Here is a 16,969-nt window from a genome sequence, read left to right as displayed (position 1 = left end):
GTATAAGATCAATGCCTTGAATGTTCCTTATTTAATTCTTTTAACCACCTTAACTTATTTCTCTGAACCTACATGAATCAAGTAATCATTTGCTATCATTCTAAAGACATGGAGCCAAACTAAAACATGAAACCAAAATGTAAGAAATAAAGGTGGAGGGGTAAAAAGAATTAATTGAAATGATATTTTCTTGTTCCCAAGTGTGATAAACATTCTATCCTTGTTTCCAAAATTAGCAACTGTTCTACTAGCTACTATTTAGTAAACAAATACATAACACATCCCAATAAGTATAACAAAACTTTTGGTTAGAAACAATTTGATATACTAAAATCTTAAACTAGTAATGTAAATAACCACATTTAGTATATGAGAACATTACTGAATACAGATTTTGGTAACAAAATCATTCATATCTATTCCTGGATTATACATTAAATATTAATATGTATACTGCCAGACTATATAGGGAGAGGGGAATTTAATTCTAAGATATATTCCCCAAAAAAGAAACTTTCCAATATTCAATTCAATAAGATGTACCACTAGCACAGTGAATTTATTAATATTTCACCTTCCTAAACAGGTATTTTTCAATGAACATCCTAAGTTATCTAGATCAGTGTCTGGCATTTCAAGAGTGAATGATCCATTTTACTGCAGTGCATCAGGATAAAAAGGTTACACTGAACACCTAGAATGTTTACTAAAATTAATCTTACTAAAGCAAAACAAAAAAATTTTTTCTCTGGACCATTTTCATTGATTACATTTAAAAAGATGAAATAGATGAAAGCAGTCACAGAATCATGTTACAACTATAATAAATAATTCACATATAACAGATTAAATTATCAAAGATTAAACTGACATCTTTATACTTTTTTGCAGATTTAACAAATTTCTAATCCATCACATACTGACAGCAGTAGGTATATTTTTTTACATCATTCAGTCTATTTAAAAAATAGACTATGGTTGTTTAGAGGCATAATTTATAAAGCAAGATAACCAAATTAAATAACAGAATTTTAACAAGTATTGGCTTTTCTGAATTTCTTAAGAAAAGATTTGCAAGCATTGTTCAGCTACTTGAGAATAATTAAATCTCTTCTTTATTCAGGTATTTTTAATGCAGTAACCTCAGGCTTCATTTTAAAATATTGGTTAAAACGAACAACTGCATACCTAGTGAGAAAAGAGAAAAATGACAGAATTAGTCAAAGCTGAAAAACTTAATCCTTTATTTCTACTTACCCATCTAAACTGATTTTTTTTTTAAGTTTTAAGATTTTCAAAGAACATATTTTTAGTTTATTGCACCACCTACTGGACACTTTTCTGATACTAAGTACACTTAACATTATACCAGATTTCCTCTCAGACCAACTATTAAATATATGCAACCTTTATAACATTCGACTTAAAATAACTGGAATGTGCCCTGCAAGTTCTAAATGTTAATTCAAAGACAGCAGAGACAAATGTAATGCATACAGTAAAATTAAACTTACCCAAGGAAATCAAACTCAATAGTGGAGTATTTGGCTTGAATCAAAGCCCACAGTCCCCAAAAGAAATGAGAAGCCTAAAAAGGAAGGAAGAAAAATCAAGAATTATAATAACGCATTTCTTTGTAAAACAAGTATCAAATTGTTAATTTTTCCTTTTTCATGAATTCCATAAAAATACTTTCCTAATGCTTTTTAAAAAATATCTAAAACACAGGTAATCTTTATGTGTAGTTTCCTAGATGACTATAGATCATTTTGTCCATACCAAAAGAGGTTAAAAGAAATCATAGTCATATTAAAAACAGTATCCAATTCCTGTAACCTGCTTTGTGTAGGCAGAGTTCAGCATCAACACTGACAGATATTGGCTAAGTGTCTTTCATAGTATTTATTAATTGCTAACAGGCTCTCCTATAAAATACATCATCAAAGGACTTAGTTTCTTGACATAAAAGTATAAACAAAATAGAATATCCAAATCTCAAAAACAAAACTATATATTTAAATGTGAAAAATGTTCCAGGTGTGATAAATATCTAAAAAAAAAATTTTAGTGACACAACAATTATGCATCACCAACCGCAACACAAAAGTAACACGACTTTACGCTGTTACAGAAAAGTGGGTCTTAGGACTTATTGGGGAAAACACATGACTGTGTAATTAGGAACTGTAATTGTGTGTGTGTACTTTACAAGTTAAACATGATGGTATTTTTAAAGATTCTGATAATGCTAGTAAGACTTCACTGCCCAAGAAATACTCTAACTAGAAATACTATTAAAAAAAAACTTTCACTCTAAGATTTAAAAAGTATGTTGCTATACAAATCTCTATTTAAAATATACTATTGCACTGTTTTCTTCCTCAAATACAGGTTTAAAAAAGAATAAAGACTAGTAAAGAGTAAACAGCTAAAGTCACATGCATGTGAAATCTATTGTTTGTTTCTTAAAAAAAGGTTGGGCTCTAGAGTCAAACTGTAAAAATTACTAGCTATGTGGCTTTGAGCAATTTAACTTCTCTGTACTGCTGTCTCACCTATAAGATGCAAGTGTGACATTATGCTTTACAATAATATATATTCGGTCTTCATCTACTGTTCCTGGATCACAGCTCCCATTATTCTTGGAATCTCCTAAACACAAGCAAAATGGGAGTGGTCTTTTGTTATATTTGGTGTTTTATTATAGGTTACTGAATAATCCTGGAATCACAGAAGTAAAAGGAGTACCGTCACTCATAACAAGCCCCTTTTCAAGTACAGCTAAATTTATGATAATGACGTCACTTCTGGAAAGCCCTTAAGGAGGGGGGCTGGTTACCAGGGGAACCAACCAAGTGATTAGAGGGTTGAAACTTTCAACCCCAGGACCTCCCAACCTTCAGGGAGGCGAGAGGGGCTGGAGATTGAGTTCAATCACTAATGGCCAATGATTTAATCTTGCCTATGTATGAAGCTCCATAGAAACCCAAAAGGCGGGGTGTGGAGAGCTTCCAGGTTGGTGAACACAGATACGCTGGCAGAGTACGTACGTACACTAAACTCCAGGGGAACAGAAGTTCCTGTGCTCAGGACTGTTCTAGACCTTGCCCCATGTATCTCCTCATCTGACTATTTTTCTGTATCCTTTATAATGTCCTTTATAATAAACTGGTAAGCCTATGTAAATGTTTCTCTGAGTTCTGTGAGCCACTCTAACAAATTAATCAAACCCAAGTGAATTGTGGAATTGAGAGTGGGGAAGAAGTACAGGTAATAACCCAGTCTTGCAACTGGCATCTGAAGTGGGGGGCAGTCTTGTGGGACTGAACCCTTAATCTGTGCGATCTGACACTATCTCTAGGTAGATATTGTCAGAATTGAGTTAAATTTGTAGGACACCCAGTCACTATCTGCTGAGAATTGGGAAATTGCTTGATGGCGTGGAAAAAACACACATCAGAGAAAGTATAATAGTATCTACAACTGGCACATAACAGTCAATAAAATGTTACTTATTATATGAAATTAGAATGATAAAGATTTTCAAAAATGGCCTTCTTTCTATCTAAGGAAGTGTCTTAGGTATTGAGAAGTGAATTATGAGATGAGATGCTTTTTCCTTTCTAAAGTCTAAATCAGTGGTTCTCAAAGTGGTCCATGAATCCATGGGACGTTCCTGAGGGCCAAAACTATTTTTCATGATACTAATATGTTACACTTGTCATTTTTTTTTTTTAATTTTATTTTTAAAATTTATTGGGGTGACAATTGTTAGTAAAATTACATAGATTTCAGGTGTGCAATTCTGTATCACATCATCCATAAATTACACTGTGTGTTCACCACCCAGAGTCAGTTCCCCTTCCATCACCATATATTTGATCCCCCTTACCCTCATCTCCCTTTTTGATTATGTTAACATTTGCACTGATGGTTCACAAACAATGGTGAGTGAAGCTACCGGTACCTTAACATAAGTCAAGGCAGTGGCATCAAACTATATGAGCGTAGTATCCTATTCTTCATCACTACACACTCACAGTAAAAAGCCAGTCACACTAAAGAATGTCTTTAATGAAGCCTTTAAAACGATTAATTTTATTAAACTCTACCCTTGAGTACATGTTATTCTAATATTCTGAGGAATGATAAAGAAGTACACATAAAGCATGTTAACTACATACCCAAAGCATGAAGACTGTCTCAAGGAAAAAACACCAATGTGACTGAGTTATGAACTGAACTTACACATTTATAATGGAAGGCTATATTTTTATTTAAGAAAACAAACATACAAACTAATTATTAGACTTGGGTATTTGGCAGACATTTCTCAAATATAAAAAAGAAAACTTGTCATTTCAATGGAAAGAACTGAAAATATTTGTTGCCAATGACAGACTTCAAGTATTCAACCTAAAATATGAACTTTGTAAAATTTGTATTTGACTCCATGCGCTTAACAGCTTCTCAATACAGTACTTAACATTTTTCTGATACTAATGAATGTGATTTTTTGATATCACATGAGATGTTATCAACATATAAAAGATCTTATACAACTCAATGGATATTTTTCTAATGACTAATGAATGATGTTAAAATTACAAAATCATGCACTGGTAAAAGAGCCATTTGAACTGTGAGATAAACCCATGGATTTTAATGTACTAGAGTACAAAAAGTCAACTGATGTATTCAGATTGCACATTGCAATTCATCTTTAAGAAACTATCACTTGTTGAGCTTTGGTGAAGTATCAAAAAAATATCCACAATTATCTGAAAAGGAAAAATACTCCTCTTTTCCAACAATGTGTGAAACAGGACTTTCTTCATATACTTCAACCAAAACAATATATTGCAATAGATGAAACGCAGAGGCAGATATGAAATTCAAGCGTTTATAAGCCAGACATTACAGAGATTTACAAAAGTATGTAATAATGCTGTTCTTCTCTCTAAATTGTTTTTTTAAGTAAAAAAGTTATTTTTAATTTAAAAAATGCTGATTGTTAATATGGTTTAGTATCTTTTTAAAAATATGGGTTTAATAAATATTGAGTGTTTTAATTTCCAGTATGGTAAATATTGATAATTAACCTTACAGCTTATAGTGGTAAGGCTTCAAAAAACTTCTAAAATATAAAGAGGAGTCCTGAGACCAAAAAGTTTGAGAAACGCTAGTCTAAATTACTGTGGGGACAGAGCCAGGAGTGCAATTTCCAGGCTCTCGGCCTCACATGGAAAGGTGCTGGCTCAGGTAGTAAATGGCCATCAACTGTGATTGGATGACCATCAGCTGTGGCTAGTTGGCCGTCAGCTGTAACCAGTGAGCCATTGGCCACTAATATAACTGCGTGGCTACACTAATAGAAAATGGGGGCTAGCAAGAAGATGGTGGCTGGCAAGCGCGGACTGCAGTTAGGATGGCGGGTTGCGGATAGTGTGGCTCCTACTTCCTGTGTCTCTAACCCAGCCGCCAGCGAGAATATAGTGGTGTGACTCCCCTATCTATGGCTCCGTGAGTGTTCCTTTTTGGCCTCACCATATCCTTCCTGCATTCTTATGTGGGGAGCGGGAGCAGAGACCCCGCATGACACCCTGCATGACACATGGCGCAGCGAGCAGGGTCTCCTGTATGACAATTACCTTAGCATATTTTAAGTGATACAAAGTCTTTGGCGGATGGTATCATAATTTCTTCCTACTTAGGTTGGTTTTGTAGTAGAAAAGACTGAAATCAGGGAACATTCTACACATAAAAATGACTTCAAATAAACTCTTACCACCATTTTAAGCAGTGCTGATAACTGTATTTCTCAAATCAATTTTCATTCATGTAGTAAATATATATAGTATAAATGTAGGAAATAGCCCTTCATTTGCTTTCCCAAAAATGGCAAAAAGAGAATACTGAAGTCCAAATAGAATAACATTCTGTGATTCCATGATTTACTTATACTGGCTCCCACAGATTTGGAAGATAAGTATGTAATTCTATCAAAGGGCATTTTAATTTCTAGGCTACCCACCTCTGTTACAAAGAAAAACTCAAAGCTTTATATGATGAACAAATAATTAAAGTGAGTCTTTAAACTGTTTTCTGCAATACCCCTATGTAAGTCTAATGTTTTATTTAGAAATAATCCAAAGTCTATAAACAATATGTCTAAAAACTCCTCAAAGCTTAAAAAACCCTATGTGTACTCTATTTGGTCTTATAATGCAAATATCTACTTTTGTTTGCGATCTCTTCAACATTAATTAATTATAATAAACAACTAATAATAAGTGAAGTCTTGATTTTTAGAAGTCTGATCGTACCTGGAGTAATAAGCATTTACTACCGAGCATTTATTTAAAAACATCTACACCCTGGTCTTATTCAAATCTTTTTCCCCCTTATCAAAGCAGCTTTATAATATATGTACATGTAAGCTTCTTCGTGACAAGTGATTAAGGAAAGAGTCATCCCAAAGGAAGAAACAGTACTTAAGACATGTCCATAGGAAAAAAAGGAACTTGCCAGAGGATCCAAGGTTAAGGGCATTCTAGGTAAAAAGAAACAGCCTATACAAAAGGATACAAGGCTTAAAGCATCATGGAGTGTGCAGAAAACAAGATGACTCTGTCGGGCAAAGGTGAGATGTGAGAAATAGCGAGTAATAAGACAAAATTTGGATGCTATTGTTTGGATTTCATTCTGTCGGTAACAAGGAGTCATAAAGTAGCAGAGTGGCATGAGTTCATTAATTAGATTCTAGTTATTAAGACAGATCGCTTTTTAAATAGACAGGATGAATTACAAAAAAACCTGGAGGCAAAAAGACGACTAAAGGCTAAGTGAAGTACAGGTGAGACTTTAACACCTTAATCAAAGGTCATATAATTAGGGAAAAGGGGTTAGAACTGAGAGAATTTTAGGAACCAAGAACAACAGAACTTGGAAAAAGAAAAAATGTGAGAACTTGGAGAAAGAAAATTCCTTCTTTCCTAGTTTCAAAAAACAGCAACTGAATGGATGGCATTTTAATTAAATCAAGATAGCAGAATAAAGAATACTGGGATAAAGGAGAGAAGGCATAAAACAGAATTCAAGTTTAAGCATACTGTGGTCAAATACGAACTGGGCCTGGGACAGAGATAGCCACTACTGATCTTGACAGAGGGAAGAAACCCAACTTGTAACAAAAAGAGCAATAAAAGCCATGGGACTAGATCACCCTTTGAAAGTATGTATATAAGTGAAAGAAGGGGGGAGAGCCCAAAATCAGAACACCAGGGAACACTAACATGTAAGAGGGTTGGGAGAAGAGGAGGAAAAATAGAGCCAAAGAAGGAGACTGAACAGGAAAGCACAAGAGAACCAAGGAAGAATGGTATCACAAAAGTTAATGAAAGACAAAATTCTAAATATCAATGATAAATACTGTCAAATGTAACGGACAGATCAAGTAAGATAAAGACTGACCAGACTTGATAAAAACCAGACTTAACAATTATGTCATTATTGGTAACCTTGACCGGAATTATTTTTTTATATATAGTAAGGGAGATGAGAGATTGCAATGGTCTGAAGAGTGCACGGAAGATGATAAAGGAGAAAGATTGAGGGTTTGCTTTTATTTCACCTACCTTTCCAATTATTAGGTTGGTGCAAAAGTAATTGTCCTTTAAAAGGTTAAAAATGATTGCAAAAACCGCAATTACTTTTGCACCAACCTAATATTTATCCATTCAAACACAACAGAGAAAGTAACCCACCTCAGAAGAAAAAGTTCAAGAAAAGAACGGGGCAAGAAAAGTTTGTGACAGAGATTCAGTACAATTTAAATAAAAAGAGGAATTCAAACCAAAACTGAGTTAAAAAATGGTTTTCAATGATTTTTTAGTGAGAGGAAACTCAGAACATTAATAGACTAAGTAAAGCTTATGTGAAAACTATAAGAGTATATAAATTCTGAGGACATATAGAATGAGAAATAAATATTAAAAAGGTATTGAAGTTTTATGTCTCTATCAACTCATCTTTATCCTTTTCCTTTAAGAACTTCTACTGAACAAATGAGGTCTGACAATGAAATTCGCGAACTTGTAGCAACAATGTTGGTAACCTTTTTTCATATCGAGGGGTTATTCATTATGAATTTGTACCAACTGGACAAACAGTTAACCAAGTTTACTATTTGGAAGTGCTGAAAAGGCTGCGTGAAAAAGTTAGATGACCTGAACTTTTCGCCAACAATTCACGGCTCTTGCATCACGACAATGCACCAGCTCACAAGGCACTGTCTGTGAGGGAGTTTTTAGCCAGTAAACAAATAACTGTATTGGAACACCCTCCCTACTCACCTGATCTGGCCCCAATGACTACTTTTCTTTACCCCAAGATAACTGAAATCTTGGGAATATTGAAAGGAAGACATTTTGATGACATTCAGGACATCAAGGTTAACAGGATGACAGCTCTGATGGCCATTCCAGAAAGAGTTCCAAAAGTGTTTTGAACCTTTGACTAGGTGCTGGCATCGGTGCATAGCTTCCCAACGGAGTACTTTGAAAGTGATTGTAGTGATATTCAGCCATGAGGTATTTTGTAAACACCTTTTCTAGGATGAGTTCACGAACTTAATTGTCAGAGCTCATATGACATTTCATGAATCTGTTTGCTGAATATTTTATGGGTATATATTCCCTTTTAAAAAAAAATCAGGTTAAGTTTCCTTCCAATTGTAATTTGCTAAAAATTTTAAATAGGGATGTGTATCAAATTTCATCCAAAAAGAGGCGTTTTGTGCATTTTATTGGCCCTTCTAAATTATAAGCACTTTGAAGGAATGCACTTTTATTCCTTTTGAAGACTCCAATCTAGCATACCTAGAATAACAGTAAGTACTTGATATCTGATGGATATTTATAAATAACCTGGTGCTCAAACCGTAAGTGTTTTTCAATATCATATATACATAACACACACACACACACACACACACACACACACACATGCACAGTATCCAAACAAACATGTTAAATATCAAAAGTTTACAAGGGAACCCAAGTTAGCATTCTAATAGTAAACAGTGGGGCTACTAAGAATTTATAAGGTATGTGGACTTTATGTGGAAATTAATAAATAAATAAATAAATTAATTAATTAATTAATTCATTGCCTTGGCAATAATTTCTTTAAATGGTTACATGGAAAAAATACAAATTATACCATAATACTCCTCATGTTAACACAGAAATTGGCTAAAAAGAAATACTAGGTTGATTCAAGTTCATTCAACGACCTCATGAGAAAGAAACCCTACATTCTCCACTTAAAGATGATGCTTAAATAAATAGAAACAGCAGGCATCCTACAATCAGCTGGAGAGCATGCCATTAATGTAACCAACAATTCTACTGAAAATACTGTGTTTTCCCGAAAATAAGACTTAACTGGAAAATCAGCCCCCGCATGATTTTTCAGGATGACATCCCCTGAAAATAAGCTCTAGTGCATCTTTTGGAGCAAAAATTAATATAAGACCCAGTCTTATTTTCGCAGAAACACGGTAGATATCAGAACAGCAGGTAAGGTCAGTTGTCAGCACAACCTCTTACTTGAGATGTATTCTGAATGGCTCTAGGGAAATGCTGTTTTTAAGACTATAGAAACAGCACACCTGTGAGCCACCAAGAGCATCTATTTGTAAAGACTACATAGCAAATGTTCCCCATGTCAATTGTACGGAATTTTATTAAAACTAAAAAGAAGTAGCTAAAATAATTTCAACCTAGTATTCAATTTAATTGTGTTAACACCCTAACTGAAAAGTTCATTCTAAAGTATCACATAATTCTCAAAAGATAATTTAAATTAACTGTTTAAAAAAAAAAGTATTTACAGTACAGAAAATGGGTCTTCAAAATAAGAAGGTATTAACACGTCAACAAAGCTGGAAATAACGGCTTATCAAAAAAAGATCAAGACAAAATACTGGATAAGTTTTGAAAACATACTAATAATTCTACTGGTTCTCCCAATATACTTTTGTCATGTTAACATTAAGATGTGATAACTATATTGTGGAAAACCTCATTTCCCATAAATCTTTCCTTGATTATCTTTTTCGTAATGTAATGAGAATACAAATATAAAAAACTGCTTCACAATTAATCCTAACTCTAACTAGAATCCATTCATTAAACAAATAAGTGCATGTGGACAGCCACTGTTGTTCTAGGGGTAAGATGATAGTTGTGAATGAAACAAATATTTGTTCTCAAAAGTATTACAATGGGAGAATTGTAAACAGTTATATTTTGTCATTATTTTGAACAAAAATTCACAAAACTCAAAATGGGAAATTGGTTTATAAGAGAATAAAAATTTAAAAGCTTTTTAAATCATATTAAGAATTTTTCGTTTATATTTAAACTTACCAACGCAAACTGATTGACTTGAATGAAGAGTATTTCTACCTCCTTTTCAGTAACTTCAGTCCCAAAGCCCTTAAATTCTTTGTAGGCTTCAAGGTAGGAACGCAGCCACTGGCCCTGAAGCTCTCTATCTGGATAGAGACTATAGTCTACATCACTCACACCTAAAATGGAAAACAGACACTAAAGATTTTGAAAGCACATTCTCTTCTGCATACTTTAATAATCCTGACCACGTACATAATTTTTCAGAAAAAGAATTATAAGACATTTGGCTGAAATACTAGATGTTACATAGCATTTATTAAAATAAACCAATCATAATGTATTCCAACTTAAATTTAATGCACAATACAGTTCATCACCATAATCAATTCTGACTGCTTCAATTTTTCCTTAAAGCATAAAGCTTGAACTGTCTGCATCAGAAGCACCAAATCTCCGTTTTAATAAGCACCCCAGGAGATTCTTATGCACACTAATATTTAGAGCATTTCCTAGAACTGTGGCTCTAAAACTTTTTTGGCCATTACTCGGAGTAAGAAATACATTTTACATTGAAACCTTATATACACACCTGATATTAAGTTTCACAAACAATATTTACCCTAACTATACCTTCTAATTCTGACATTTTCTACTTCTCTTTTCCATTCCTTGCTTTAAAATAATTACCCCACAAATTTGATTTCATGATCTGCAGTTTGAAAAACTCAACCTAGATGATCAAGTTCGTATTATTTTGCCTAGCATTCAAGGTTCTTAAATTGGTCCAATCTTATTTCTCCGGTCTTATAACATTCTATTCTCCTTCATGAATTCTATATCCTACAAAAATAAGTACACTCACCCTGAAGTTTTCTTCCTCCTTCCTGCAGAACCCTCCTTTGTCTTCTATCTGGCTATCCAAATGCTACCTTTCAAGTTTTAGCTTTATTTTGCCTATACAACCTATCTTTCAAGTTTGGGGTTTTCCTACATGAAATTGTATTAAGTGGAGTTTCCTCTTTCACATCCTCAACTACCCTTAATACTAACACAGTGATAGCTCATTATATGAACAGCGGCTTTCCTTTCCTACACATATATGGAAATATGTACAGTGCATATGTAAGGATATGGCATGTATATAAGCTGGGTGGAGGGAAATAACTGAAAACATGTAAATTAAAACTTTTCCCCCAACTTTTCTCCAGTCTAGTTATATGAGAAAATCCATGAATACACGAATGTATACAAATACAAATTCACCAATGAAAAATTCCTACTAGGTATAAACCAGGGGAATTCCTAATCTTTAGTTTTAGAGCATTTCATGTTTCTAAATATAGAATAAAATGTATTTTAAATTAATTCCACCTACATTAAAAAAACTAAAACTTTCATACTTAACAGTCATAATAGATTAATTTTCAGGGGCAAAAATGATCAGCTTTTTATTAGTCATAGCCAGACCAAAAAAAAAAAAATTCTTCAGTTTAGTTAACAAACATTCCAAAAGCCTAAGTACAAAATGGAAATAGCAAAGGCTTTTAAAAAACTGGCTTCAAATCTTTGTGACCATGGTGAATTACTTTCCTCATCTGTATAGTTGGAATATTACCTAACTTACAGAATTGTTGTGGAGAAACACATAAGGTGAGAAGAGATTTATAAAGCACCTTGTGCTATGTCAGGTCTTAATAAAAGCCACAATCTTATTTTAAAGGAAGTCATCTCCTCTGTCCTCCAGCAACAAAGAACGAAGGTCAGGAAGAAGTTAAAAAAATGTTGCTGATTCCAGTTTATCTTCTTTAGAAAGAAAAAAAAAAATTCCAAAAGTATCATTTCAAAGTTATATATCCTATTTACTCCATTAGTTAAGCCCTGAATTTTACCTGCAAATTCATTGAAATGATTTCCGATATCATATGCCAGGTAGTTGTATCCAGAATATTCATAATCAATGAACTGTACATCACCTATGTGAGACACACAAAAAAAGACATAAGAAATCATGTATGAGATCAGAAAATCCCTATGCTATTTGTAATTAAATAGCTTCCAATATTTTGTCTCATTGTACGTGCTTGGTTAACATGCACTTCTGAGACAATACAGGGTAAGGCTGTGAATTTTATGGCAATGAGCTTTACAAAATTCAAATTACGTATCTTGGTCAACAGCTTCTTTGAGAACATTAATAATGTCCATTATATTAAATAAAAATCACAATATTGTATAGTCCATTCTCCAAGTTTCAACAAAAAGCAAAATATGTCTTTCACCACATGGGGGCACCAGTTACTTAAAAATGCAAATTTAATCAGAAATGAACACAATCTTTGGAAACTGTTAATAATCTAAGCGTTTTTAACAAAAAAATTAATCTACAATATTCCAACAGTGAACTGACACGCTGATCTACATATGTGAATCAAATATAAACTTTGAAAGACTTGAATTCTGTGAACCCTGCAGTTATAACATTTGATCAATTTAACAATATCTCTAATTTAAGAATTTAGTTGCAATCAAACTTATATTTTCCTGGAATGCTACATAGTTAAGGTTTCCCTTAACATACCTGAGCAGCATTATGGTGGTTATTTTATCTTTTAAAAAAGCAAAGGTATATTGAGTATTGTAGGGGATATGGCTCAACAAAGATGTATGTTCTATTTTTTAAAAGAGACAAAAGAAAAAGTTGAAAGAGAGACAGAAATTAAAAGGGGTCACTGTCTACACCACGGATCACAAACTCAAAGGCTTACAGGGCTAAACAGTTAAAATGGATACATCAACAGAGATGGCTGTAAGAATAGTTTCTAAGCTGCTTATATTGTGAAAATGAATAGCATATGCCTAGTTACACTGTCTTAAAAATCACACTAAGGTAACAAAACAAATTGCTGGTCTATACAGATTGGCATTTCCCCAAAAAAGAGCTCTGGAACTGTAATGTCTTGATATAAATATGTATGTTTAATTTGGGGATGTATGTTGATCATATTCAAACTCAGAAAAACAATTTTATGACAAAAAAATGTCACAGCAAACAATGTAATTTACTTAAAAGCATATTTTAATGTAATTATATTTAATATCTAATTCTAAACTTGTATAAGTCAGTCAAATAAGTGAGAATCATCAGTAAAATAAGTGAGAATCAATGTAGCAAAGCCCAGATGTCAAAATCTATATGCATATTGACAAAATATAAGGTTATAAATGTTGGTGACTATAATAAATAACTGCAATTCAAACATGAAAAGTATTATATTCTTGAATACACACACAAAAAAAAATAAATCCCACAAAAGTCTTAAAGTTAACCAAATCATTTTACAAGTGTAGAATGGGAAGACGGAAAGTGTTTTACCAAATCACTTTACTAAATTGCAGAATAGGAAGTCAGAATATGTTTTTAATTTTTTTCAAGGTACCACTGGGAATGAGAGGGTGAAGAACACTATCATGATAAAACAGTTTGTAGCCATGAAAAAATATTTCATTTTTAAAAATGATTTAATGACAAGAATTACAAATGTTATATGAAAAAAATTCTAAAATAGTAAAGATAGTAATCCAAGTTATGAAAACATTATGCCTGAAGAGAGAAAAAATAAATAAATGCATAGAGATAAGAAGATGAATGGAAATAAACCAAAATAAAATGTTTCAACTGGTTTCATTACAGGTGTTAGACAAAGTGACCTTTTTTCCTTATATTTTAAAGTCTTTATACAATAAACATTACTTTTAGGAGAGGGTAAAAGACAGTTGAAAAAGATTAAAATTTAAAAAAAAAATTAAGATTAATTCTCTAAACAAAGCTGTCAATAGATAAGAGGCTAAACACAATAATCTGGGAGATATCTATCTACCAGGCCTTCAAGGAATCAGGATTCAAGATTTACCAAGTTGTACAAATGAACCAGTTTTAATATGTAATTTTTTTAAAGCGCAGCTGTTGATTGTTTTAGCTCTCTAAATACAAATTCTTGTAGAGCTCATATTAACTTACATGCCAATAAAAATACACAGCCCAGTCCTGAAGCTTACTTTTGCCACATAAATAAAAGCTTCCATTTTCAAAATTATATTTACATTTTGGCAAATATATAGTTAAAATGGCAGGTAAAACATGACTGCTTGTAAATACAATTTAAATAAAGCATAGATCATTCATTTTAACAGAAGTTAAAATCCGTTTCAATATGAAAATTTTAGCAATGACTTTTTGTAGTAGCATTAATTCATTAAAACTAGCCTTTATTTTTATATGCTATGTTGAGTTTATAAATAATGAAATTTAAAAAATAAGAAAATGAAGCTAACAAGATACAGATGAGGCTGTTACCAGGCTCCGTGCATGTGAACAAGTGATGCGATAAACCTCCAGTCAGTGCGTTTAAGAAGCACGGGGGGGCGCCGCCACATGGCAGCAACAATGGCATACCTAATCTGTAGCAGATGAAGAAAATTTGGCAAACTCACATTTTACAAGACACAAAGCTTAAAAGGAAAAAATTAAAAAAAAATCTGCATTAACTATTCTTTTTTAAACTATTGCAAAGTGGAACTCAACCTTAAATTTAATCGTCTGCAACGAAGTAAAATTAAAGATGCCTACTTCCCTTATTTTGGGTGCCAGAAAAATCAAATTACAGGAAAATGCTTTCCTACCCACAGAAAGTGTACCGAATTCTTTTTCTACAAATTTAACTTCTGACTTCTAAAATTTCCAATTATTTAGAGGAACATTCACGTAACTATTAATAACTAATAATAGCTCATACAGCATGCTTATCTTCCCAATTCTTTAAGACTTGAATTTGAGTTGGGGTTTCAAGGGTGGAAAAAAATGAGAATACTCCATGAAGTTTTATATAAAATTTTATGTGTATATGCATTTTCTGCAGGGATTCTCTTCAAATTCTCAAGGGATCCTTGACCTCTTAAAGAAGCAGTGCTTTAAGAGCTAAGACTATATATTATGTATTTTTATATAATTAGCACACGGTCTAGCATATAATGGGTAAAGTATAAGGTAAATGAATAAAACTATAATCTGAATTTTCAAAAGCTACATTTTTTCTTATTATTGTAGTTCTTGCATATCTTCACAGTAATAAAATCCACACACTACTGAGTTAAATATATTGTTCAAATCTCAGTGTAGCTGAAAATAACCGGCCAACTTTTAAAGTACCTTACAACCAAAAAATTAGTTTATTAATAACTAAGGCTACTTAATTCGTATGACACATTCTTTTGGATTCCTTTATTGTGCTGTTTTTAAGGAGAAAGGGATAAAGATAAAAAGCAAAATAGCCAATACGAAAACCTGAAATCTTTCCAACTCATTTTCTCTGTAGTGTTAGGTAAGGCAGAAAGAGAACAGAGAGAAAGTACAATCATGACTACACTAATGTTAGCAAAATGCTTTCTCTCTTACACAGAAAAAAAGGAGTATTTTGTTCTGGGAAACTTTCCTTTCATCCCTCACTCTGGCGTTCCGGTAGTACCCTGTGTACACCTTCACCATAGCAGTCATCATTCTGAATGTAAATATCTGTTCCATGATCTGACTCCTCCACTACACAGCATATGGCTTCCTGAAAGGGCAGTAGGGCCCTTTTATTTTTCATCATGCAATCCACAGAGTAATATCTAGCACACAGGAAATATTAAAATGCTAGTGGAACACACAAAGGTTTTTCAGAGAATGCTGAGACAATAACACGTTTAAATGGGGATTGGAGGGAATAAGCATGAAATACTGAAGAACAAAGGGTGGAACTTTTGACATTTTTATTCAAGTATATGATTGAACATACAGTGGGACTGAATATGTGAGTAAAGAAAAAAACATTAAACTAGTAACTATTTTACGTAGCTTTTCCCTAATAGTTCAGATTTTTACAGTCCATTTAAGTTTTTTATTACTTGATTTTGGGATATTTTATTTTATGTTAAATATGATCTAGAATATAGTTAAAACAATGTTAAGACTATCCTTCATAAAAATTCCACCCAAGAAAATAATAGGTTACCAAATACAACAATAAATTTGTATTTACTTAAATTTTAAAATAAAACCATCAACTACAAAAACTCTCCTAAGATATTAAAATGTCAAATAAACAACCACAACAATGCCTTTTCATGAATAATAATAGAGTGGATAAGATTTAGAGCCAAACAGGTGACTAAGAATGGTGACTCGCCCATTTTCTATTTACATATATTGTGCAAAACTCTAAAAAATCTGGTTTACACTATAATTCTCAGAAAAAGCTGTATTTTTCTTCTGCTCATTTGTATTTCCCTAAATAATTATAGTAACTCAGCTTCTTGCATTTCGCTGACATAGAAAATAATCAAAATACCCATTACTTAAAATTAAAGTTATATATTAGATCTTTATATGAGCTTTTATGACGAAATGAAGGATGGGGGGAGTCATCCACCAATAAACATGACAGCATCGAGACATGAGACAACAAACTCAAGTTTTAGCAGTTACTTCTAACATTTCAGCAGCTAAAGGGATT

The 16,969-nt window shown here is 32.7% G+C and overlaps 1 protein-coding gene across 1 annotated transcript in view; it reads right to left on the bottom strand.

The window, feature by feature from the left end:
• Positions 1–361: 361 nt before the first annotated feature.
• The window catches only part of ETNK1 (ethanolamine kinase 1), a 55,809-nt gene continuing 39,201 nt past the window's right edge, over positions 362–16,969 (bottom strand). Inside the window, exons 5-8 of the mRNA XM_033116651.1 lie at positions 12,308–12,391; positions 10,434–10,594; positions 1,515–1,588; positions 362–1,188 (exon numbers count right to left, since the gene is read on the bottom strand). Of these exons, the coding sequence (XP_032972542.1) occupies positions 1,116–1,188; positions 1,515–1,588; positions 10,434–10,594; positions 12,308–12,391 (392 nt within the window). The 3' untranslated portion in view covers positions 362–1,115. The remainder of the gene's footprint in view (positions 1,189–1,514; positions 1,589–10,433; positions 10,595–12,307; positions 12,392–16,969) is intronic.

The sequence above is a fragment of the Rhinolophus ferrumequinum genome, chromosome 10 (assembly GCF_004115265.2).
Source record: "Rhinolophus ferrumequinum isolate MPI-CBG mRhiFer1 chromosome 10, mRhiFer1_v1.p, whole genome shotgun sequence".
Lineage (NCBI taxonomy): Eukaryota > Metazoa > Chordata > Mammalia > Chiroptera > Rhinolophidae > Rhinolophus > Rhinolophus ferrumequinum.
The sequence above is the reverse complement of the archived record's forward strand: the minus strand, read 5'-3'. Positions and strand labels throughout refer to the sequence as shown.